The sequence below is a fragment of the Hesperophylax consimilis genome, chromosome 6, assembly GCF_061612785.1.
Source record: "Hesperophylax consimilis isolate HC1 chromosome 6, BYU_Hcon_1.0, whole genome shotgun sequence".
NCBI classification, from domain to species: domain Eukaryota; kingdom Metazoa; phylum Arthropoda; class Insecta; order Trichoptera; family Limnephilidae; genus Hesperophylax; species Hesperophylax consimilis.
The window spans coordinates 38,909,602-38,937,152 of record NC_142841.1 but is presented as its reverse complement, the minus strand read 5'-3'; the positions used below and the strand labels follow the sequence as shown (position 1 = coordinate 38,937,152).

Here is a 27,551-nt window from a genome sequence, read left to right as displayed (position 1 = left end):
TCTCCATTATAAACATTCATCCGTGTAAAATAGTGTACGTGGATAAGGTGACCTACGGGAAACAATAGGGTAAAAGGGTAGGCTGTCATAGAGGAGGAAAGTGTGCCAACAATGAGAGTTACGCAGTTGACGTGGTTTTGATTGCACCAAAACAACCAATTGTTTTGATTGGAGGCTACGCATCCTTCTAAATATCCGTGAGAGTGCATACTCGAAACGAACATGATCCATATTTATAACATGATATATACAGGGTTTTCCAATAGGAGGTGTTATTTTGAATAGCCTGATATTTCGGTAGATATTACTTTTGAAGCTGTCATTTTTTGACATTTGACAAGTTGAAACTACGCCATTAATAAAAATGGAACGATACACGCTTCAACAACGCATTGAAATTATTAAAATTCACTTGAGTGAATCAAATGCAAATCATTTTGAGTGATGAGGCCCATTTCCACCTCGGTGGCTTCGTCAACAAGCAAAATTGTCGCATCTGGGGCTCGGAAAACCCAAGAGTTATTGTTGAAAAGCCTCTCTATCCTCAACGTATGACTGTTTGGTGCAGTTTATGGTCCGGCGGAGTCATTGGACCTTACTTTTTAGAAAATGAGGCTGGAGCAACAGTTACGGTGAATGGATTGCGCTATCGAGAGATGATTAATGTATTTTTATGTCCGTAATTAGATGGTATTGATCTGGACAACGTTTACTTTCAACAAGACGGCGCTACGTGCCACACAAGCAACGAAACCATTGATCTTCTACGATTGAATATCAAAATAACACCTCTTATTGGAAAACCCTGTATTATATAACCCGTCAAAAACATTACGTCATCTCTGAACTCTATTGATCTTCAGCTGCGGGCAGGGTAAGAAAAGCATTCCACCAACTTTCCTGAACCGCTTCAGAAATTGCTTCTGAAAGTGAAGAAACCAAAGGTCTTGGCACACCATCCGATGACGATGACATTGACAGGCAAAGAGAAGCACTCAGTATATAGTCAAACATGCTCTGTAGAAAATTTCGAAAGTCCACTTGTAAAAAGGATGCTATTCCTTGCGTTTTTTTACAATAGTTGTAGCATGAAAGGGCTTCGCGTGCAGTAATAATTGAAGGCATGTAGGCAGTGCCTGACGCATGATGTTCGGTCTTCACAGACCCTGCAGTGCTTTTAACATGCTCATTGCTAACGGAGGGGTGAGTTCCTGGTTTGCAGCAATCATAAGAACCCGGGTGGCAGATAAAGGGAAAGGAAAACACTCCCGGAAATGTCCTTATGGAGAAATCGAGATTCCAACATCGAAACATAATTGAGAAAAATATAATATATCAGTTTTTTGGCTGCTGGCATTGAAACGTTTTTTGCGCAAAATTAGATATAAATGTTTGCTCACAGCTTTGCCGAGCTTAACGAGATAATTCGTTAGTATTCATTACAGAGCACTTGACGTAACACAGTTACTTTAATTGAAAACGTTTCATTAGTATCCGCCCACAAAATGCACGCAGCATTTAACAAACAAAGACTATTAACAGATTGTACAACGAATAATCCAGATCAAGCGTAGTTTGACAGTTACGAAATCAGCTGTTGGCGGGCCGCCATCTTGTGGGTAAATGCGGCCGACTCGCGCTAACTTCGTGTGGGTTGGATTTACAAATAGACATTATTTTATTATGTACACTGCGATTATAGAATCTTGATTGCTCTTTGAGTTTTTTACAGAGGAAGTAAACATAACAATATAAATATTTTTCTAATTCAGCAAGAATTTTTTGTAATATTTTTGAGCTGTTTTTTTTTTAATCAGTCCTTGGTTGGCGTGTTGAAACCCTCTATTAGTCTTATTATTTGATGAGCACCAAATCTATGATCAGCGCCATTTTAAATTATGAACCCCCGGTTTTTTTGATCAAATTGAGATCAGTTGTAAAGCATATCAACATGACCGTTTTAAAAATCTAACAAGTAATAATTATTTAACATTACTTTTAAATCAATTCGAAAAGTTTCTTTAGCATAACTTAACATATTTTAAATAAAAATGACATGTCCGAAATCTCCGAAACCGCCCAACCAATTTCAATGACATTTTGTTAATGTGTTTAGTTAGTTACAGCTTGAAATATAGGATGTTTGACGCAAAAAAAAAAATTCAACGAATTTCTCATCCGAAAATACATACAACCACAAAATTTAACTTCCCTACATAGAAGGCGGTCTGCGGCAGGACAACGTCTTATATTATTTATTTATTTATTTATTTATTATTTTATTTACGCCCTTATGGGCTTTTACATGAAAATATACATTTACATTGATTACAATAATTGAACATAAGAAGATAAATGGAGTTAATTGTAAGAAAGCAACACATATAATAAAATTTTGTGCAAATTAGCAAAACACTAATAAGATGGATTCAATATAAAATAAACCCAAGCATGAAATAGTAAGTAAAAGAAAGTTCAACATAAAAAGTAAGTAAGTGGGTGTGTTTAAACCCAGTATTAATTGTGTGTTTAACAAATCGATAAACCAATATAAATTAGAGTGTAACTTACTCGTGAGGTAAAGAACATTATAACAGAGATTTAAAAAAAAAAAAAAAATAACAAAATAAGAGTTGCACCTGTAAAAAGCAAAAACTAATAGAATTTAGCAATATCGACATGAATAAGAAATAATAAGATCTGAGATGGAACATAGTGTTATGTATAAAAAGTAGTTAGTAGGTATATGCATACAATTATAAGTGTATAGTAGAGCAAATAAAAAACAAGCAAATATGGATATAATTTACTTGAAAGGTTTCGAATGGGAGAAGATGTAATAAAATTATTAAAGCTATAAAAGTTAATTATTAGCCGATAGAATCGAAATAAGTTGCCTTTTAAAGCTCACAAAATTGTCAAAACCAAATATATCTATAAGTTCACAGTATTTATTCGCAAGGTTGTGAATTCTAGGAATTGGTGAAAAAATAGAATAATTAGTGTTGAGGTTCTTGTTAAATTTAAAAGTATCTTTACTGCGAGTTTGCCTAGCAGGAACATTAATGCAAATAAGTTCCAACAAATTAGGGCTGTCAATTAAAGATTTAATAATTTTGAATAAAAATAGCAAATCAATTAACACTCTTCTATCAGATAATTTAAGAAGTTTAGTTTCAGCAAGCAAGTTATTGTAATTTATAAATTCGATTGGAATTTTCATTTTAAAATTAATGTACCGAAGGAATTTATTTTGTACCTTTTCTAATGATTGAGAATGGACCTTGTAGTACGGTGACCATACGGTGGAATTGTATTCTAATTTGCTTCGTACTAACGAGCAATACAGATGTTTTAATGTTGACATACTTTTAAAATTTGCTCCCATTCTCAAAATAAAACCTAGTATTCTCATCGCATCGCTTGTTATTTCATCGATGTGTTCGTTAAACTGTAGACTCTCGTGGAATATAACACCAAGATCACGAATCTGTGATACACGAAGAAGATTAGCACCATTCATAAAATAGGAAAAATTAAGTGGATTTTTGCCTTTGTAAAAACTGATAATCTGGCATTTACCTAAATTTAGTTGCAAATCATTGACAGAACACCACGCACATAGTTTATTAAGGTTCAACTGCAAAATTGCGCGATCGTCATCGTCTTTGATTATTCTGTATATCTTCAGATCGTCGGCAAATAACAGGACTTTAACATTAGTAAAAATATTAACAATATCATTGATAAACAAACAAAATAAAATTGGGCCCAAGTGAGATCCCTGTGGTACTCCGCTCGAGGCAGCAAATGTATAAGAAGTGAACGAATCTATCTTGACTGCTAAGTACCTTCCTAATAGATAACTCTTAAACCATTCCAACATACTCCCTCTTATTCCCAACAATTTTAGTTTACGTAATAATATTTTGTGGTTTACTTTATCAAATGCCTTACTGAAGTCAGTATATATGGAATCAGTTTGATGTGATGCATTAAGGGCATTAACGATATCATTCGTGTACAATATCAAATTGGTAAGAGTAGATCTACCTTTAATGAATCCATGTTGAAGGGGAGAGATGGTTCGATTGATTCGGGATATCAACTTATCTAGTACTAGGCTTTCAAAAAGTTTGGGTAAAGTAGACATTATACATATTGGCCTATAATTTGTTACTTCGCTCTTATTACCTTTTTTGAAAATGGGCGTTAAAAGACTAAACTTCCAAAGGTCCGGGAATACACCTGATGAGAGTGACTTTGTAAATAACTTATGAATAGGATATGACAATGTATGCATACAATTTACTAAAAACCTGGGCGGAACATTATCAGGTCCTGCGGATTTTCGGGAATCAAGACTCTTCAGCTTAGATATAATATCGTCTATGGTTACATTACAGTCAGATATATCAAGAGTTTCAACCAAATCAAAGCACGAAATATTGCTGTCTTCACTTGCATTAATGTAAACGCCGCTAAAAAAATCAGCAAAAAGATTAACAGTTTCCTGAAGATTTTGGGATAATTTAGAATCGAATGACACACTACTAGGTATGTAAGTACCATTTTCTTTTTGGGATTTAACATATTTCCAAAAGAAATTTGAGTCGTCCATGATAGAGCCTTCGACATCGCTAATGTAATTTTTGTAACATTTTGCGGAGAGCTTATTGCACTCTGCCCTCAATTTTTGAAACGCAGTATAATCGATGGCCAGGCGACTTTGTTTGAATCTCTTATGAGATAATTTTTTGAGGTAAATTAAGTCTATCAGGTCTTTTGAGAACCATTTTGGGTATAGAGTTTCTCTGTAAGTCGTTAAAGGAACAAATTGTTCAATTGCAGAATTAACGATGAAGTAAAATTTTTTAAGGTGTACATTAATATCATCGTCGCTATCAAAGAATGACCAGTCAGTCTGTTTAAGGAAATTTGAAATTTTAACATAGTCAGCTTTTTTGAAATTTCGAGTTTCTACTACCTTTTTTACGATAGGAATTGGTTTAAGGTTAGACATGCATATTTCTAGTGGTGGATGGTAAACATCGACAGGTAATAGAATTTCGGTACTTCTCACAACACAGATGTCAGACACATTTGACAGTGCCAAATCCAACGTACGACCTCCTATATTATGAACATTATTACACTGTGTTAGACCTAAGAACAGTGCCATATCTCTAATAACACGAATATTAACATTAGAACAAGAATTGACAGAATTCATATTACACCAATCATAATGTGGCAGATTGTAATCACCAACTAGAAGTAGTTTAGTATTAGGATATTTAGCACAAATTGATTCAACCTCGTCGCAGTGATTGCTGTAGCTTTGGACATCAGAATTCGGAGGTAAGTATGCACATCCCACTATTATTTTACCTCTAGAAGTGTTCACATTGACAAATAGTTGCTCGATGGATGTGTTTTTTGTGGATATTTTTGAAGAACTGAGATATTTTGAGATAGCAATGGCTACACCACCTCCTCTCGTTTTGGCACTTGTTTTAGAATTCCTATCCATACGGTAGATGTTGAAATTAGGGAAGCCTAATTCGGCCGAATTGATTCCTGAGTCGAGCCATGTTTCGGTTAAAATGAAGATATCACTGCTGATAGTTGCCGCCGAAGTCAGCAACATGGGAAGTTTAGTGCGGATCCCTCTCACATTTTGGTAGTAGCATTTTATTTTTTGTTGTTTCAGTTTTTTGGCGCACATTCAATAATTTTAGGTACAGAGTTCACATATTTGATAGTTATATTGGTTTCACCGTTGTTCTTCCTCGTCTCGAGTTGTTGGCGTAAATCTAGAAGTTGAGTCCTCTGCAATGGTGTTTGGTCGTTACTGGCCTTTATACCGTTTTTCAGTTTTGCGTTCCTGGTCAAAACCTCACGAGCCGAGACAGAGTCATTGAATTCGACCTTAATCGGTCTAATTTTGTTGGACTTTTTTACACCAAGTCTGTACGACTTAACCACACTCGGTATTAATTCATTATTTATATCACTAATCGCTGAAAGTACTTTATCGCTGTCCATTTTAATAATTGTTGTTGTTGATTCTGAAATACTTTCGGGAACATTAAATAAAATAATGTTCTTTGACCGGGTTTTTCTTTCCTCAGCCTCTGCGAGCAAATCATTTATTGAAGATGAAGTATTTGTCGGGTTAGTAACAATAGACTGAGTATCCGTTACACTTTTTAATGTTGACAATTCTCCTTCCAACATTCCCATACGAACAGCCATCAATCCTGTGGTTCCTAACAGATCCGTTGTTATCGGGGTAATTTTACCCATTTGCTCCTTCGTAAATTTGTTGCCGGGGTCATTAATAATTTTTATCAGCGAACAGAGTAGATCCTTGGCCTTGGTCATATAGTTAAGAGAGTTCTCGTTTAAATCCATATTAAAATTTATTTAAAAAGAGTTAAAAATATGTTAACTTTATTCGTAATTAGTTTATACACAAACGCCTGTTTCCCGCAAACTGTTTAGCACTATTCAAAAGTGACGACACTTTCGACCAATGGCGATAGTAATGACGGACTGATAATGCGCCTGCGCGTTTGGTATGTTTACCAGTTGAAAATTGTTATTTTAATATTTTTAAAACACAGCACTGCACAGCACACACGATAATTTAAAAATCTAACTGATTGAATATTTCGAAGATGAAGTGATTTAACTACTTCGACACTTTATGTTGTGTTTACTTGCAATTTTCTAATGTTTTGGAAGTTTTAATGTGGAGCGTATTCACTATCTGTGTAATCAATGACGGTAGGTGATGATGTGTATACATGATGTGGATAAAGTGCATTCCAAAAGGTTGAGTTCAATTCTAACTGGTTTCTAATTTTAATGTATAAAAATTCCGCCTGCGTATGTTTGTGCTCGCAAAACTCGAAAAGTAGTCGACAGATATCGCTGAAAATTTCAAAGTTTGTTGTCTATAATGCCAAGAGTGTTTAGATATATTTAAATGGTAGAAGAAGTATGGGACGCTCTAGGAATACTTAACGCAATATCTCTGCACCGTAATAAGACACGGAGTCGATGTAATGTAGTTTTTAAACAGTAACATTGTGGTATACATTATCCAAAACAAGCCCATCAGAATTCAGGTCTAAACTAAAAACTTACCTTTTTAAGCTGTCATACCCTTAAATTAAATATACCATTCCTGAGAGAAAGTCCAGTTATATCCAATTTTCTAATTATGTCCTAAATCCTGTATCTAAATTTCGCTAATAAACAATCGGATAATTTTAATTAAGTGTTAATCTCAAGTGACCTACCAGGTAAGTATTGTACTGTATATTATCTCCATAAATAGTTAGTAATAACATAGATCACTGTAGAAATGTATTATAAATTTGTACAGCGCCCTTGAGATGATTTTGCACAAAAACGGCGCTATATAAGCCATTCAATTATTATTATTATTTTATACAGTAGAAAATGGTGAAAGAAGTCGGAGGCGCCCCATAAAGGCATTAGCAATAGCGAAGCATTTCGGGGATCCACAGTGTTATAAATATATGTACTAGTATTAATAGAAATGCGTGATTATTTAGTAAAAATACTTAATACTTATAGGATCCTAATTATCTTCCACATTATTTGCACACATTATAGTTCATGACCAAACATCAACCTCCGACATCAGATTATACCTAACTCTAATTATTCATTATTTAAATTAGCTTCGAGAAACCTCTACTATCCTCATTTGCCAAATGATTGCTTCTAAGATACCTACCTACAATATTATGTAAAAAATCCAAATGGGAAATCTTCAGCGCAATAGGCCACATGCATCACGCTTAAAACTAACGATTCGGGTTAACGCTAAAATTCTTAGATTTTGGGAATCATTTAAAAAGTAAGTAATTTAAAAAAAAGGCAATTTTTTGAAAATTTCATTCCGCGAAATCCATTCTTCGGTAAAAATGGTCCGATGGAATTTTGTAATAATAAATAAAGAAAATCGTAAGCCGGACATTTTAAAAAGTGACGACAAGAGCTGAAAAACGTTTTTTTTTGTATTTTATTATATTATTTATGGGATTTTTTATACATTGTTTACATTGCATTTTGCTGTAAGAAGTTTTCTAGTTAATTTAAACATAAAAGCGAATTGTGGGCGAAATTTGTGTGTTTTAAAAGCGTTATTATTGTTTTGATATTGATACTTAAAGATTTATCATCGATGCCTTCGACGTGTTTGAAAACAGTTCTACGTTTTTAATGTTTTGATTTTGAGACTTATCATCAATAGCCTTCGACGAGGTAAAAATTAGCTCCGACACGATTCAAATAGTGCAATAATCAATCATCAGACGGACCCAACTGTGCTTGGAAGTTGACGGTGAACATTTTAAATCATTTTTGTGACGTGTTTTGTGTGTTTTGAATTGGAGCTCATCGCTACGTATGTGAGTACCTACCTATGCTAATAATAATCTTATCCTTTGCGTCGACGTCGTCACATCGAATAACGAAAAAATTTTAACCCTGAAATAGCCGAAAAATATTGGATTTTTATTTTATTTTATTTTTTTTTTGTGAAAATGCTCATATCAAAAAACTTTATGTTTATTTGGGTTCCCATGTGTGTAGATTCTCCAGTTTCCCGCTTGTGCTACGAGTTTCCGGACACCGTGTATATTAACTATATGTTCCTATTTTTTAGTAACATTTTGGAAATCGTAGTTGAAAGATCTATTACACACGATTTTCAGTCCTTGTAAAATGCGTGCTGGCCAATTGAATGAAGATACTGTCGGTAGTTACTGTAGGTAGGTACTGCAGGTGGGTACTGTAAATAGGTACAGTAGGTAGGTACTGTATGAAGTTACAGTAGGTAGCAACTGTAGTTAGGTACTGTAAGTAGGTACTGTAGGTAGGTATTGCCTGTGTCTCGTAGTTTCCACCTTTAATAGAATAATAACAACACGTTATTTGTATCTAGTTTCACTTGCGGTACTGTAGATAGGTACTGTATGAAGGCACTGTAGGTAGGTACTGTGTCTGGGGAGTTTCCACCTTTAATAGAATAATAACAACACATTATATGTACCTAATTTCACTTGCGGCACAAGGCGAACATTAAGGATGGGTTGTTTCACAGAATTTGAACAATTCATCAAATTTAAACGTTCATTTTCGGGTTCTGTGAAAGTCCTATTCAAGTGCTGTTATAATATCATTATAGGCTAGTTGCTTGACAGAACTTCTAAAAATCTCACAAAGAACTTTAAAATGTGAAGAATTGTTCAAAACAACCCGTCTCCGAAACAACCCGTCCATGTATTTTTTTTTTTAAGTTTTTAAGAAATATACACAATTCGGTTTCTTAACTTAAAAGTACACATTAAAAATAAAAATCTAAATATTAATCTTTACTCCCCTGTAACTACGTGGAACTATTACAATTTTATCTTAAATATATTTATTTACTAATGTCAAGCTATTGGGGAGGAGATGGTATATGTGTACGGTGGCCGGATAAATCATCAAAATGATAATTCATCACATCTTTAAAAAGTTATAATAAGTCATGGAAAGTGATGAAACTAAAACTTTATTAACTGGGTTAGTTAGGTTAAGTTAAAAAATAAAATTCATCGTTTTTAACGACTTTATATCACTTTTCAAAAGTGTGTTGAATAGTCACCGTGTTGAGTTAGCATGGAACCATGTGTACACCCTCCTGTCCTATTTTTCTTTTAACACTTTCAGTCTTTGCTGAATGTGTGTATAGTTCATTATGTTCTCTTGTGTAGTGATCATGTACCTACTTGTGATGTTTTTACAAATGTTGTGTTCGTGTCTATAAATCCATTTTGGATTTTGTAGATTAATAAACATAATCTTATATTCGTACAGTTTCTGATTTTCAGTAATTTTGTTTCTGGGTTATAAGTAAATAGTTTTTTATAACTATAATTTGTAGGTTGTTTAAATGTGTAATGTGCGCATTTTTTGGCGTTCTTGTGTTCCACCTTCATTGTTGCTGCCAAACAAATAGTAGTATATTATTATGTATGATGGTATTGTGAGATATTTATGTATTTCAGTAGATCAAGTCGTTGAAATGATTGGGGAATCCGTTGTTATGTAGGTATATACAGTGGCGGTTCTTCCCTTAGGTCAATTGGTGTTTGACCCCCCAAATTTATAAGACAACAATAATAATCAATTAAATTCATCAAAACAACTGGTATTATTCTTAATTTATTTAAAATGTAACGCGAAACAGCAGCGGCGGCGAGTGACTAGCAGTGACATCTGTTGTCTCTAATAGAAGCTTTCATTCACAAGTCCACACGATTCGCTGGGTCAATTTAAAGAATGTCCACTTTTGCATCTTCTGTCCCTATGCGCGCCATAGAATAAACGAGATGGCAACATATTTTTCGTCGAAGTAAAAATTAGGTACCGAATAAAGCTTAGGGACGCTTAGGTCATGACCGTGAGGGAGACAACACGATGAATATTATATGTTTTATAGAGATGGTGACATAAACAAATGTCGGTTTTTCATTTTACACGCTTGTAGTGTGTGTAACAATGGTTGTTTTTCAATTGGATAGTTCGGGAAAGATTTGGAATAATCATTTATGTTGTTATCGATTTAGAATGAAGCTGAATAACGAAACAAAACAAAAAACGTAAAAGATCTTTCTCAAATAGAATCGAACTCTTATTTTATTTACTTTAATGTACAACTACATTAAAACTTAAAATCTTAAAGATAATTTGCCGCAAGTACATGGATTGTGTATTTATTTCAAATTTACCATATTAACATAATATGTATTTAGAGTCCGCGACCTATTGATATAGATAATAATATATGGGCATTTTTCACAATATCAAATAAAGATTAGTCACACATTTTTTCAAATGACCTACCACGCCTGTATCCCTAGAGCCGCCTCTGGGTATATATGTATACTGTGAAATGGCAGAAGGAAGTAACCCACATTTTAGAAAAATTGCAAAAAGTATGGGTTGTAATTCTAGAAAAACTTGGTTAACCTTCGGTATGAAAAATTGTCGAATTTTTTTGTTGACAACGTAGCGCAGTCCTATTTTAATTCAACCTTTTTGCATTTCGTCTGTCTGTAAATTTGTTTGAATGTCCGGCTTCTGTTTCAAGATGGTGGCCATCTTAATAGTTCTGAAAAAATTATTTTTTTCAATCGCAAAACTCATATTTTTATTTGCACTTTTTGATAGTGAAGTTTCTTTGAACACATGGTATAATTTGGTAAATATGTAAAATATATGATTGATTCCAGTGCGGAGATAATGCTTTAAGTGTTTATTGAGCGTCTCCGACTTCTTGTATCATTCCAACCACTCTCTAAACACTCCTTGCACTAATAAGAACATACTTTGAAATTTTCAGCGAAATCGTATGAATGGTAGAGAAACACATACAGAACAAACAAAGAAACATTCATTTTTATTTATAGGTTATATGGATAAACTTGGACACCTTGGTAATTCAGAAGAAATGCGGTATGTTCCCCTTTGCTTTGCGGTAAAGAATACGTGATACGTATGAGGATACAGATTATTCTGATATCTAGCTACTGCTGTTTTTGCATTACTGCAAATTGCACCTTGAAAACAACTTCTAGCGGATAAACACCTTCTGTTTTGCTGGGTGTTTTTATGAAGGTTATTTTTAAATCATTTAAAACTTTTTATATCATTCTCGATGGTCTTGGAGGCTTATTTCCTTTTGTTAGAATTGTATTCAGATACATAATAAATAAATAAAGCGATTATTGCAAAAATATTGGGTTATTCCTTTTTGTCCGTTCTCTGTATACTTTGGGTGAGAAAAAACACACGGGTTATAACACATTTTTTATTCAAAGCTTTGAACCCGGATACCTGTGATTGTAAAGGATTGGTTACTATGAAAAAATATTTCGTGTAGCACACATGATTTTGATATCGAGTTTAATAATTTTTTCTCAATTAACTTTGCAGTTACAAATTATTAATGTTGGTTATTTTAAACGCATTTGCAAGGTTGACATTTTTTTATGAATAATTTTATTTTTATTTATATTAATTTCAAATTTTTGTTTGCTACTAATTTTGGGTTTGATTCCGACTTTAAGTGGTAATTAATGCAAGTTATATAATGTCACAGTCTTCCGCAGTAGGATTTCTTAGAGTTTCTAGAGTTCTTCCAAGGTGGCCTCACAGGAAGAAGTCGCTAAGTGCAGCCGGAAGGCCCGCTGGGTGGCGACGAAAGAACGGCCATTTTCAAGAAATGTGCGGACGGCGAAGCCCCGGTATTGTCCGGACCAAACCATGGTAACGACTAAAAATGGCACGACCCTCCCCACCACACGGGATGTACCGGCCCTTCAAAACTTCACTGTCTATTTTGCTGCACCCTGTATTTGAATTTCGCTTTTGTATATGTGAATGAATGAAAATCTTGGAAGTGGAAATTAAATAACTTCCTGACATAAGATCGAGCTGAAACTCGGCATATAGACTCGTTGTCGATGACAATGCATTCTATCAACCAGGTAATAATCACCCACATACATGCGGACATATACACATTTCTCTTAAATTCGATGAAATTTCACCAGTTAATATACGCAATAAATGTCGGTCTTTTCCAATCCGGCTTGCTAGGTAGAGTTGTCAACTTCAGTCCATGTAAGATTCAATCCTCAGTCAAACCAATTAATAAGTTTTAAAATATATAGATGTATTATAGTAAAAACACTTTTTTACAGGTAGATTTTTAAAAATTGATTATCCATATGTTTTTACGTTGTCTTCATAATGTTTTCAAGTTGATTATCATTCAGTTCTCTCAAACGGTGACCGGATAACGCATCAAAATGGCTAATAAACACACCTTAAAAAAGTGATATAAAGTCATGAATTAAAGATATTGATATAAAGTCATAAACCAAAACTAGGTTTATAGGTTAGTTTTTTATCGCTTTAAGGGTGTGTTGAATTGTCATTGTTTTGAGTTATCATGGAACCCCCTCAGCCATGTTTTGACTTTAGTTTTAAATATATATTTGAATGGTTGTCTTTTTCTTTTCATTACTGCCTTTTAAAATTTTGTATTTTGATATGACTATTCTTAAACAAATATTAGACATTGGCTTGTGACCACTAGACCGATAATTTCTAGAAGTGACTGAAAGGAGTTGGAAGTAAACGGCTGTCACAAAATTATGCAAGTTCTTTCGACAACTGGGCCCTAGACACCTAGGGCCCAGGTGTCTAAATTGATTATCTACTCAAGGTAGCATTTCGATATTTGAAAATGTTTTATTACTTTCAGAAGAAGTAAGGAATAAATAAGCTTACGTTGGGTACACGGACACGCCCACAACACACTTCTATCGGTTAATCTCTTCAGTTTTTGTAACTAATGTGGATGAAACAGGACGGATATGAAAAAGATACGGGGCGGTCCGTTTGATGGATTCCCCCATCTTAACAAGCGGATTGCAATCTTTAGAGCAGAGGCGTCAGGTAGGTATGCTGTCCTTGTTCAACCGGTATTACAATAGAATATGCTCCGAGGAACTAACAAAATCAACAAATGGTACAAGATTACCCAAGAGATAATCCAGGGAAAGATTAATAAAATACGTGGAAGCGAAAGATGCCCCACTTAATTACTTCGATCCTTGTGTAAGTTGTGACCTGGCTCTGGTGTGCATGGTGAAGATTGCATCGACGGTAGCCAACCACGTAAGTGACAAATCGTTTATTTCTGAAATGTCTTCGTGGCATTTAATCGTTGTTATCGACTAGTCTGCCTACGACATCCTGACAACACAGGTGAACTAGATACGCTAGCAACCATATAACACCTCGCGGAAATGAATGTCAACGGGTTTAACTATTTTGAAATGCGCATCGGGCAATAATCTCTAATGCGTCAGCCTATTTTTCTTTACTTGGTAACTAACTTCTTCACCTGAAGGTCTCGCCTTTATAAGGTTTCTTCGTAAACTAAACCGACCATTCTTAAGCTATTCCGTCATAGAGGTCAGTCTTGGTCTATCTTGGGACAAGCTTCTTCAACACCTACTGCGGAAAAGTAGAAGGAAATAAAATTTAAGATCCAGTACTTATCACTAGTAGAATAAACTTCTCACTAGTAGAATAAACTACGAACTAGTAGTTCAATGAACCATACACCTTGCGTCCAAAAAGATATGTTTCTAAATTTCACTTATTTAATAAATCCAAAATTAAAACTAAAATTTCCATAATTTTATATAAGGAATCATACAAATTGTACAAAGAAATAACACTATTTCAGTTTTTTCAGGTACCTATAATAATATTGAAAAAATTCCAAATTAAAATGACGATTTCACATTAGAAAAAAGAATCTTTTCTGAACCATAAAAACGACTACCACCTTGAAACGGAACGTACAAAAATATTTAGTCAGACGAACTGCAAAACGGTGAAGTTAAAATAGGACTTTGCCACGTCCAGTCAACGACGCTATGATATTTTGCGCAGAATATATAGCGGATGTATACAGAGTCTCAAGATAGTATTTGATGCAAAAGAGGTTATAAGAAACAGTTGAATCGCCCCAAAAAGACATGTATCGATCAAGTGATTCCAATACTCGACGTCGCGTCGGTTGTATAAAGGATTTGTGAATGTATAAGTGTGAGTCAAAGCAGAATTCTGTGGTGGATAATACTCTGTGCCTACCCCTTCGAGAAAATTGCGTGATAGGTAGTTAACTATCGCATGGAATCTATATCGATGGCTTTAGGCCAATAAATTGTGTCTCCAAAAATCATTATTTTGGTATAAACGAGGTTGAAGATTTGAATCTCTTAGAAATTTTAATTTTAATGGGTTGAAAAAATGTTTGAATGTCTTTGGAGTGGTGGCTGACACATTTGGCTTCTCCTTAGCAGAGTTCACAATCACTTTCACACAAGAGTGGAGATTTCTTGGGTTTATAAATTTAAATGAAGGATTGCAGTGTGACTCCTGAATCAAGGGTTTAAAACTCTGCTAACAATATTAAGTATTTTCAATCAAGATAAATTAAATACCAAATCACTGGACGCCACTGGTAAACATCGTGCGTGAAAAACTGCTGGGATTCTACCGCGATGTTGAGCACAACTCGCAACTTGCCGGGTCATAATTATTTAAATAGCCGCTGCGTACAAGTTAATGACTCCGATAACAACACGATATTCACATTTGCACATCGCCATTGTAACGGTTCATATTTTCATACAGTTCACAGGGAGGTACGCCATCACTCATTCCGACTCCGCTGTAACTATATTGTACGTGAACAATTTTTAAAAGATTTTGCATACGCTTGTTCCGTGAAATTTTGCTCTTCTTCTGGGCGTTTTACACGGTCATTATTATTTATTATTCTTTTATTAAATATAATTTTAACATGTACATTACAATTTATTTGTTTTTTCCCGACTACCTTACTAGGTGTTGTACATAGTTTCATAATATTATACTTTCGATTGCTTACAGATAGTTGCCATTGACGGTAAAAAATCTTTAAAAATGGCAACACCTTGAACATAGCCGTATATCACATGAAAGCATCTATCATTTGCCCATGCTGTTCCCGAAAACAAATCATAAAAAATACGCGAAATTCACAAATTTCTAAAATTAGATATTACACGTTCAACATCAGGATTAAACACGCTAATTTAGGTTGGCGGTGCATGGGTGCGTGATTTGTAATTTTATTCCTGCGTGATGCGTAAAATGATTAAAGATCAATGAACTTTTAATTCAAAAAATTGGAACTGATTTACTATTATATCATATCAGACAAGGGATAAAGTAGTACGAACATAATTTTAATAATAATTCTTAATTTGAACAGTGTATTTCTTTTGTTATAACTAGACTTGGCCAGCCGAGGAATTGAACACACCTAAACGCGATGTGAACTCGGCCACCGGCCGGTTATTTGATTAATTAGTGTTATTTCACAATTTTCTCATTTAAAATAATAAAGGTTTAGTGTATTTGCTGCACGTCCCAGAGTGGAAGATATTCGCAGTATAGCCCTGGTTTAAGACCACCATTCAGAATAGAAACGCTGTTTGAAATGGCTCTAGCCCTGTTTCGTGACCATATCTGAAGAGCCAGGTACTCCCCCACCTTCTTACCCATCTCCTCACCCTTCACATTGCCTTCAGCCTCACAACATACCCTGATTGTGGATGCCATAGTCTCACTGGTTCCAGACGGTTGGCAGCAGTATGGTTCTATATAATCCAAAACTTTAATTTTTCTCTTCTGTAGACATAGTTATTTTAATGCCATCGGAACGGTTATCAATGCGAAGTCCTGCTTCTTTATCAGTTTTTTTTTCAGCTGCTTATCGTCGTGTTATTTAATGTTTATTGGACCACCAACCAGTACACGCAGAGGATTCGGTTACACCTCTTTGTTATCAGGTTCACTGCAATCGCAAATAATGGCACTATGATTCATGATTTTATCACTTGAATTATTAGTGTTGATACAAACTGCAGTCTACACTGAAATACTAATAAAGTTACACTTGTAAATTATAGCAGCCTGTGTGATATACTTACTGGTATAAATACAAAGTTTCCTTGCTTGGCATTGTAATCGTCTATTTTTATTTTTTTTATCATGATAAACTAATGTTTATAAGACAAGGTTTTTTTATGCATAGCACAAAGGATAACAAATTATTATAAGCAATAATTAGTCTCCTGAAATATTCCGAGAAAAAAATAAATGCCGCCGACAGGAAGTCAAAATTTTTTATTTATTTTTAAATAAATAAAAATTAAATTTTATCATTAAAAAAAATTATAATATTTGACAAGTCAAAATATTTCATCAACAAATGTAGATATGATATGTCTCGACGCCATCTAGTGGGAAATTTAGCACTAACAAAGCCTTTCATTCAAAAATAAAGTTGGTGTTTACAGGTGAAAAAAATATTGGTGTCTCACGATGCATTGAATTTTTTACAAAGCGCATAAATGCATTGGTGCTGTTTACTAATAAGATATTCCGTTGGTTAGAAGACGATTTAGTCAGTTTTGGTAGTAGGTCGTAAACTGGCAAGTGCAACGCCAAAAATGGTGCACAGCGGGTCTTTTCCTGTTATGGTCATACTGTCATATTACGATGGAAAGAGTGACACGGTGTTGTGTTACGTGTTCCCACGTTTCATCATTAGAGCCGTGTGTGTATGTGTGATGGCAGACAGTAGATATCAACCTCTTCGCTTTTATGATTTCCTTGTTCTGATCTGTTGGTTATACTTGCCTTGCTATGAAAGTTTTTGTGATTGGTTGCCCTTTTAATTGCTTTAAACCTGCTTTTTCAAAGATTAAATCTATTTCAAAGATTATATGGCTACACAGTAAAATAGTGAACATTTTCGAAATGTTAATACGATCCGATTGCACCATCCCGGAATTGATTTGTTTGGACCAGGGGCATTGATTTGTTAGGACTTGAAACACTAGTTTTGAGGATTAAAAGAAGTTTGGAGTTTAATCGACCGGTATACAAAGCAAACCTGAAAAGCAAATATTGGACTTCGGGTTGGGCAGGAATAAATGAAATGATTGAGAATTATTTGTTCATCTTTGTGTCTTCCTTCTTCTTGCATCTTCTTACATTCCCTTGCCTCTTTTTGGCTCTTCCTGGTTCATATTGTCTCTTCTTCGCTCTTCTTGTAAAATAGTGAAAAATCTAAATGAATCTAGTTAATAAATTTGTTTTTGCGAGATATCTTTGAAATATAATCATAACTTTTATAACCGTGAAAATCTTGTGAGCTTTTGTGTTTTCACCCACAACCAAAACAAATGAACACTTATTAAAAAATGAATCAGTTTTAGGTGGGTACTGTTTTAAATTTGAAGCTTGTTTTCTAAAGCGATCAATTTGTTAAAAAATACAAATAAATATTGCTAGCGCCCAATGCACCTTACATTGTATCCGATAATCGTTTAAATTTAATTGAAATAAAGTCATAAAGTTTAGTAGAGTCTTGGTAACGTACATTTGAACATGTATGTCAAGTTTTGCTGCAAGTATTCATTTGGTTTCTCCATCGTTTCAAAGGAAATATTGCAACTACAATGATTTTCAATACCTTAGCGTGTGTTTTTTGTATCCAAATTTTTTGTCCCACTTTGTATTTTGTTCTCATATCTCGTTATATTCATAAGTGTTTTTATGAGAAGTCTCGAGAATAACGAATATGTTGCATGTTGTGTTCCCCATTTCTACAGCCTGCAACGGTAATATTATTTTTCATGTCCCACCGTTTTAACGGTAAATGTTTCTAATTCAACTAAACAATATATAATGTTCACACTAAATGTGGCATTTTTCTCATGTCTCAGGGTAAAATGTGTAATATTTTACCAGAGTTACACCAAATATAGATAACCATCTTTTAATATGCGTCGAACATGATCCGATTGTAATTTATGGTAATTTGTGAGATTTGATCTTGGCTTTGAAACAATCGTCTTATTCATTCCAATGAGTAGAATTTTTTTTTTTTCGATAGATATTTCAACTGTCCCGTATCACGGGTGAAGGTTGTAACGGGAAAACAGATATGATTTCTAAAAAATACTCTAAATATGAAAAGGCCAATTGCTATCCTCAGACTGAAGGCCCCCTCAAGTTGTTTTTTCCACTCGTGTAGATTCGTTGCTTTATGCTGCCATCGATTCGTTTAAGTGTTTTGACCTTGAGCCCTGGTGGTTCCACTTGTATGTATTATTGACAAAATAAGTTGTGTCTCCTAGATATTTGCTCCACCATTGCTTTTGCCTTTTTTTAAACCAAATTAGTTACGACCTCGCGACGGTGCCTTTCGTAGACTTCCAGATGCATTCGTTCCTTTCCCAATTTTTTCCGGTCAAGTTCAGTATCGTCGTCATTATCATGACGCTTAATCCTAATGTGAGATTTTGTCTTCTTAACAACTGTTCTCTGGCTCCAGTAGATTCTTCTCCAGTACCTAGTTACTCTGTTATTCTCCATATTTCTCCACACAGTCAATCCCTGTTCTCAGTCTGCCTGTAGGTCGCTTCCACTTGGTTATTCATGATTATCGGTGGCCTGTCACCTAGAATTATTTCCACTTTTGATACAAATTCTTTGCCCGTCGCCCGAATTCATCTGGTTGGTTTTCAGTTAGTCGTCGTTTGCGATCCATGACTGTTTTTGTTTTACTCCATGTCTGGACGTTTAGTGTGACTCCCAGTTCCCTGGAGTTCCCTGGAGAATGATTACAATCATTGCACTATTTGAACAGGCGAAATCTGATGAAGATTATCTATTATCGACAAGAAGTTACCTATTCTAGCTTCTTAAAAGTCATTAACCATTGTAAGAATGGAATAACAAAGTAATGGACACTGGACATAATGTAACCTGTATGTTTTGATATCTGTGAAATTGGTTTACCTACTGTATTCCCTCACTTTTCTCTCACAAGAAAGACAATACGCAATACAATTATTATTATTTATTGTTTACAGTAGGCATGCTTCTGATGAGAATTCAAAACGATATTATGTGCAATTATACAGAGGTGTCGTCAACCTTTGTGCGAATTACACGAACATCAATTCATTTTTGTTGTTTGTTTTTGGGGTGTTCGAAAACTCGACAACCAAAATTTACACATCTTCGGATCTACCGGATCTGCCCTGATGATGGACACTGCAACGCTGTCCGAAACGTCGGCTAAAGAAGGAGTTAGCGCAACACGGCATAACACCCCAAAAACAAACAACAAAAATGCTTTTGGCCGTGAGAATCTAAAAACTTACCTGAACATCAATTCAATTCATAACAGTTAAAGGACAGCCTACGGATGGTTTCAATCTCAAATTACGTACATGCCATGGAGTCTATCGACATAATAAAGGTTTATCATCGCTCTATCTCAATATAGTACACTCCAAAAGTGTCAAATATCGAATATATGTGTGTTAGGTACATTTTCATTATTGAAATTTATTATATTCATACACTTAGTTAGAAACATTACTTAATATCAATATCAAAAAAGTATAGTACACTTTGTGTCAATCGTAAATAGAGTATGGGATAACTTGAAATTCCTTGATAAATCACAGAGCGGCTCAACATAACCCAAAAAGGAGTGCTAAATAAAGACAATTTTAAAGTTCCGGTTAGAATTCCTTTAAAAACTTTCAAGTTTTCAATGTACAAAAACTTTATTCAAAAAATGTTTTATCTAAACTTAATTAAAAAAAAAAAACATCCGAATACTACACTGTCAAACATAAATACTCAACCAGGGCAATAAGCCAAAATATACTGGTTACCCCCAGTCTTGATATCATCTTTCCAATATAGATAAATTTCGTCGCATTTATGAAAGCTTTATCACATTACGAGTAAATAGCAGAATGATGGGTTATGGGATTGGGAATATTTTACATACCTTGGTTAGTAGCCTCCATACAAGAACAATCTAAAAAAACTGGATATTTTATTACTCAAACTTCCACCTTATTTCATCGTTACGTGTCTCTCTCGTTCTTGAGTTCGACAGCTCGGAACGATTGGTTTCTTCAATACTCAGGTTTTCACTCTTTCCTCTCCTCAAAAAGATCCTCCACACAGCATCCCCTAAGACGATGTAGACCCTAAGGGAAATTGTTTTCCTCAATGCCTCCTGTGTACAGTTAATGCAAAATAACTCTGAACATTATGTCTGTGTTTGCATTTTTCCAATTTTATTATAGAGTGCATCATGTTTATTGACCTTGTTCATCGACAATCGTTATTATTTCTGAGAAATAGTTATTTGCTAATGAGCACCATGCATAAGTCATGCAAACTGTAGGAATACATTATTATTTTTTGCGTCTATATACACATGTTTTGTCGCGTAAATACAAAATTTGGTGAGTATTACGACCAGTGAACAACTATGCATAGATTGGAAGCTTATATATGTGTATATATGTATCGCCTCAGAGTGAATTTCATCAAATTTTCGTATAATTTTCAACCGAAAGACATTTGGTTAGGAAAAATAATAATATGTGTATATTTCCTCCAGGACTCCAGGACAGGACAAAGGTTTATTCTTGTGTATGTAGTTACTCTCCTTACTCCGTCATATCTAAGTTTTCTCATATCGTGTGATGTAATGTTGTCAGGAATAAACAATATATTTATAAAAATATATTCGAAGTGTGGTTTACTTCAAAATGAATAGAAATAAGTAATACCTAGGCATAAAAAATGCTTGGCGAGCGGAGTCTAAAAACGGTTTGTAAAGTTAAAAAAAAATATATATTTTGGGAATAATTTTATAGGAAAGATAAAAGTCAATCAAGGGAAACTATCACAAATAATCTTATCAATATATGTTTTAAAGTTGTTTCTTATATGCGTTCATAATTTTAGAATTAAAAAATACATTATTTAGGAATTTACCAAAGATTAGTTTACGCTAATATTTTTCAATTTGAAAGTAATTAACAAATTTATTTTAATTCCACTCAAGCGAAACGATAGGAAAAGCTTTAATTTATCCTAACAATATATTTTGGTATTCATAATGAAAACCGATTCGTAGTACAGATTAATCGAAAATAGTATGGTACATTATTTGGCAAATTATTTTCATACCATTGAATTGGTTGCTTACGCATGGCCAACCTTTCCCAGGTTATTGGATAAAAACGTCAGATCGCAGAAGGAATGCCTCCAAACGGTTCTGATTTAATTACTGCCGCCGTTCATGGCGAGGGAGAATTTCCGCATCCACTGCCATTGCTAATGCCATTGTCTAGGTTCTATTTTACCGTAAGCTCGACGTAAGAAGTTGCTAAACCTGCTCCTATAATAGTCCTCTCCAGTACATAATATTACCCTTTCCCATGTGAAATAATTTTTTTTTTGTAGATTTTTAAAACTTTTTATTTTTATTATTTTCCTTCTTTTCAAAAATTTGTTCTTATGACCATTTAAATGGCGTGGTATTTTTTAATGATTATCGCAATAGAGTTAACTGCCATTGGTACTTTAAAATTATGTCCAATTTGGGATATTTTGTGGGGGAGAATGGCTTAGGGAAGGGAAGGAACGGTTGTTATTTTCTTCACATTTCCTCCTGTTTTGCTTTCAGTTTGAATTGAATCAAATAAGTTAGAAAAACAGAATAACAGCAGTTTCAATTGAATAATTTTATTTTCTCTCGTTGTTATTATTGATCCATGTTTTTAAATGTATACCAAAAATATTTCAAAAAACACTTTTTGTACCTTTAAGTAGTTGCGCTTTATCAAAAAGTGCTTTTATTATATTGTTATGTATTTTTCTTTTTAATTTGGTCTTAAATTTTGTCGTTTTATGTCGTTATTTTATACAAATTCACATATAATATGTATGTATAAAGTGGGATTTTGTTGAAGAGTTTGGAATATTAATGTAAGAAGAATTTTTATTTTTTATTCGTAATTGCTTGTTAAATATTTTCACGAAAAAGCCACCAAAATACCTTTTATTAAATGTAATGTATTTTTTCACCATCAGTGCGTTGTTTTCCATTTATTTCTGCAGTGAAGAATTTTAAAACAAAATCACCGTTTATTTAAGTATAATTTGAATTTCACTCTAAGAAAAAACTAGTAGTTTTAATACATCATCAACGAGTTTTTTCAACAGTGCAAAATGAACAGTTAACATCTTTTCACTAACGAGCTTTGTTTGACCAGTAATGCTTACAACTTACGGAATTAACCGTTTAAGACATATACGACAGCTGCCTGAATATCATCATATCACCAAGAAAAAATCAATATCTTATGTAATTTTTACCGTTAATATAATAAGACGATGTTTTTTGTGGTTAGGTGGCTTTTGTTAACCATTCTTAATCCTCTGCAAAGATAAAAGTTTCAATCAGTAAATTAAAATCAAATTTAACTAGTTGCCATTTCCGCCAGTAAGCCTTATAGCCCCATCAAGAACAGGACGGATCGTCACCCTTATATTTTTACTCGATTGCATCATAATTCTTAATTAAAAAGATACTGAATTCTGTGGAAATGAGATTCCTATGACGCATGTGTGGTAAAGCCATGTATGATCGTATGAAAAATGCGGAGATTTGCAATGAATGCAAGGCTGATGTAAGCGTAATGACAAAGATTAAGAAAGAGACCCTTAGATCTTTTCGGCATGTAGAATGAACGAAAAAAGAAGCATAACGAGAATATATAATATGAATGCTAGAAAGAGTCGGGCAGCGCCCGAGGAAAACATGGCACGATCAAGTGAACCAAATACTTAAGTCGGTCCATGTAAAGAGTCAGATTAAAAGAAGTGTGTATTTATGAATGTGAATGAGGCAAGGAGTGTATGCCAAGACCGAGTCATTTGGCGGTCTGTCTTCTCTGCCTACCCCTGCAGAGAAACGGCGTGATTGTTTGTTTGTTAGTTATTTCGGTTGTCATTTTGTAATCTTATGGGTTATTTCATAGAATTTGAACAATTCATAAAATTTCAACGTTAATTTTCGGGTTCTGTGAAAGACCTACTCAAGTTCTGTTATTATATCATTTTACTTATAATATTATAACGTTACTTGACAAAACTGAAATAATAACAAAACTTTCACAGAACTTGAAAATTAACTTTGAAATTCGAAGAATCGTTCTCTGAAACAACCCGTCGTTAGTCATAAAGCACACAATCAGTAAGTAGGTTTGAAGCCATTAAGTTGCGAGTTGTAGAGTAGTGATTTTGTACTAGTTTTAATTAATTTGAATTAAAACTATTAATTTCCTAGTTCAATCGTTGTTTCCATTTTCAAATTTGTAAAAAAATAAAAGTACATTTTTTTAGTGTTCATTTAAAAAAAATGGTTAGACAAAAATAGTGTTAAAGATTGCGTGAAGGCGGGAGTTAAACACAGTTGTTATTAAAAAGCACTTAATTCGTCGGTAGATGGTTGGTTCAGATTTCGTCATGTTCGTAAAGAGCATATAATTTTCTTTCAAAGAAAGCAACAAAACTGACGATTGATGATAAATTATTGGTTTTCAAATATGTTTCATGCAAATCATTGATATCTCTAAGGGCACTGATAAATAGTGTGATGTAATATTATTTATATCGTTTCCTGGAATGAACGCGGTTTCTTTCTGTGCAGTGGCATAATTTGCCTGGACGTTGCACTCCACAGGTGTTTGTTCCTACAGCCTACAGTCTACAGTCATCGGGGAATCGGTTACAGCATAGCTTACAGCTCATTCAGTGGCCCACAGTTGCACAGCAAACAGCGAGCCCGTGTAGTGTTTAACAGTACGAGTATCTCGCCATGTAGTGGGAGCTATACAAATAATTGCGATAAGCTTGTGATTGAATACCAGGTGCCTACCTATATTAATATCGTGGTGTTTTGAATTGTTTCTCTGTAATCTCTTTACTTGTGATAGTGTGGGCGCCACATCCGAGTCTGTTAAATATGTTAACTTTTTTATTAATGTTGATTTTCTTCTTGTTTCAGATCAAAGGAACAAAAGCACAAACGACTCCTCGACTGTACATCGAAATTCATTGTCTTCTACAGTCAGTCCAGGAGAAACGATTCTACCAAGATGCATGTCAAAACATGCCTCTTATCTAGCACGCATCTTAACGAGGATTGATGTTGATTTGGCAAACCAAATGTTTGTTTCTCTAAGCTACCAGCGACGACGTCATGCAGAACTCCAAAGAGCAGACGTCCACTAAATCCAAGAAGGCCAATAAGCGACGGAACTCAAGAAAAAAATCTCTCTCACCTTCCAACTCGATAGTAACGAATCAAAGCATTTTAAATGGCAAACCGAACGAGGCTACAGGAAACAAACCGGAATGCAAGAGATCACTCTCGGAAGGATCCGCCAAGCCCAAGCATAACAGAAAAAGTAACTTAAAGAGAACATTTTCACACCCATCTACAGACACCATTCCCATTAAAGATGAAGCGACGAAAGATCTGGAGTGTAAAGATAACGCGTCTCAAGATGTCCCAGATAATCTACAATCATTTGATACCACATTGGATTTTGAAAGAAGTGATCAGATAACAGCTTCCGAAAATGCTGTTAGTCTTAAGTGCGAACCGGAAGTCGAAAACGCGAGTGATAATAGTAGCCTGACACGAAGTCAGGTAAGTAAAAGAAAACAAAATAAAAATAGCAAAGCGATAACGCCAAAACTAACCAGTCCTAGCCTAAATGACAGTGATATTAAAAATAGTTTAGTGGATGAAGTCAATGTTAGAACAACCATATCACCGGATGTCGAACGTGAAAAAGACAAAGCCATAACAGAAAATAAAAATGAAGAAGTTGAAACAGAGAGAATTACCCATGAATTTTTAGTTAAACCATTCCCTTCTAGTATCTCTATGCACAAGGATGCTATCGAGATGCTTAATGAAGAAATACAAGCAAGATTCAAAGAAGGGATAAAGTCTTTCACCGATCAGTTGACGGCAGCCGCTACATTGAAGCCAGGATATATAAATGCGGAGTTGACCAGGATATTCCAAGAGCAGTCCAGGGAACCCATGATCAAGTTCGCTCGACAGCACATCTCACAAGAGCTGGGAAATGAGCTGGAGAATCTTCCTGGAACGGCCGTGAGGAGAGTACCAGTGAAAAGACGACGAAGAATATCTGAAATGGGTAAGCAGAAAACAATTTATTACTCTTACCACATGCTTAAACTAGTCAATATTACATCCAATTCAAAAAGTCAACTTTTTTCTATTGGTTTTGTTCTGTGCTATATGCTTGGTGGAAAACGACTATCCAGCTTGTACGGTCCCCTGTCACTCTTACATGGTCTCGATACGGAGGCCCCTGCAGTACTTTTCTGTCACATAAAGTTTCTCCACATTACTGAACTTGTAACTTATCCAGTGTTTCTTTTTTCCTCTCCATGCAGAACAACGCAAATAATTGAGAACAGGTCAAAATTTACATAATTGACCTCGCGATTTCCTCATGAAATCGAAAGGGATAGTCACGCAGATACTTCGCTGGAAAAATTATCACCGTATCTTACCATTTTCGTGTTCTTTTATCACCATGTCAGAAATGCATTACTTTTTACAATGGAAGTGAAATGTTGTTCCTCCTACGCAGGGCCCGATCGGGTTTGTCTGTAGGCCGGGCGGTTCTGTACAGAAGTACGAGGGTGTCGGTTTATGGTTTTTGTACCAGTATATTCGCTTTCTCTATTGGGGTTAAGGTCGATTTTTTTATATTCTACGTAAACAAGGCTTTAAAAAACAAAATAAAGAACTGGCTAGAAAACCTCTTAAGAGTCTTTGTTGAAATTTAATAAAGAGCGTGTTTTTTAGCAGGTTTATTATATTGTCAACTTCTAATCTTTCCGCCATTCTACGAAAGATTCGTCTGTTAATATTTGCGATAAGTTTGCCTTTCTGGCCTTGTATTGCTGAAGTCCTATCCTGCTCTTAGTATCGAGCCTTTCTTGCTTAAAGAAGAATACTGAACCTTGACTCAATTTTCGTACCAGCGTTTTCTTTCATTGTTTATAATTTAAGCTGTTAACTTTTCTGAAGTATTCACTTTTGTACGTTATTATGTATCAATCATTTTAAATTATGAATTGATAAAAGTTCATTTTTCATTTAACAGCATTTTAATTTTTTTATTCTCATTTTCTTCCGTTTTACATCGTACTCCTTTAGAAAAATTCAACCACATTTCATCAGGCAATCATTTAAAAAACTTTATTCGTCGTAATATCATGCAAATAACAGATACAAGATTCAATTTTTTTTCTTTTATAATAATACATCGTGGTCAAAAATATTTAATAAATAGTAGGAAATAATAGATATGAAAAAGGAAAGAAAAATAAATAAAAACCAATGTACTCGTATGTGCAAAGTATATCTAATATTATCGTTATAGTTTATGGTATTTTTGAATTATGCACGTGATAGTTATAGAGCCAATAAGTTTTCATTATTGGAACAATCTTGTAAACTCGATTTTTTTTTTTTTAATTTCCACAAAAATAAATTCAATCTGATTGTTCAAAAATGTTAATAAACAATACCCTATTAAATCTATAAGATCTATTAAATCAAACCCAGGGGTTTCTTCCTTCTCTGAAAAAGTTTACCCTAATCCATTCCTCTATCTTCTTCTCGGTAATTTGTTTCCTTTTATTTCCGCTGATCTTTTATCGTTCTGCAACAAGATCTGTACTTAGATTTACATTTAACGATTTTCCGTTTGATAAATTTGCCTATTTGTGGTATATTTAGAAGGGGATAACCTTCAAAATAATCTTCTTATAATAGTATGATATATCGATTGCAGAGTCTCCTTTCATAATCCTATTTGCGAATGTCTTAGCGTGAGAATTCTCACGTTTTGAACGGACTAGACCACCTTCCTATCTTT

At 34.3% G+C, this 27,551-nt stretch overlaps 1 protein-coding gene across 1 annotated transcript in view; it reads left to right on the top strand.

Annotated features, from left to right (window-relative positions):
* The window catches only part of LOC149423329 (uncharacterized), a 174,317-nt gene that overhangs the window by 17,996 nt on the left and 128,770 nt on the right, over nucleotides 1-27,551 (top strand). The window contains exon 2 of the mRNA XM_089632669.1: nucleotides 24,626-25,793. Within this exon, the coding sequence (XP_089488795.1) occupies nucleotides 24,821-25,793 (973 nt within the window). The 5' untranslated portion in view covers nucleotides 24,626-24,820. The remainder of the gene's footprint in view (nucleotides 1-24,625; nucleotides 25,794-27,551) is intronic.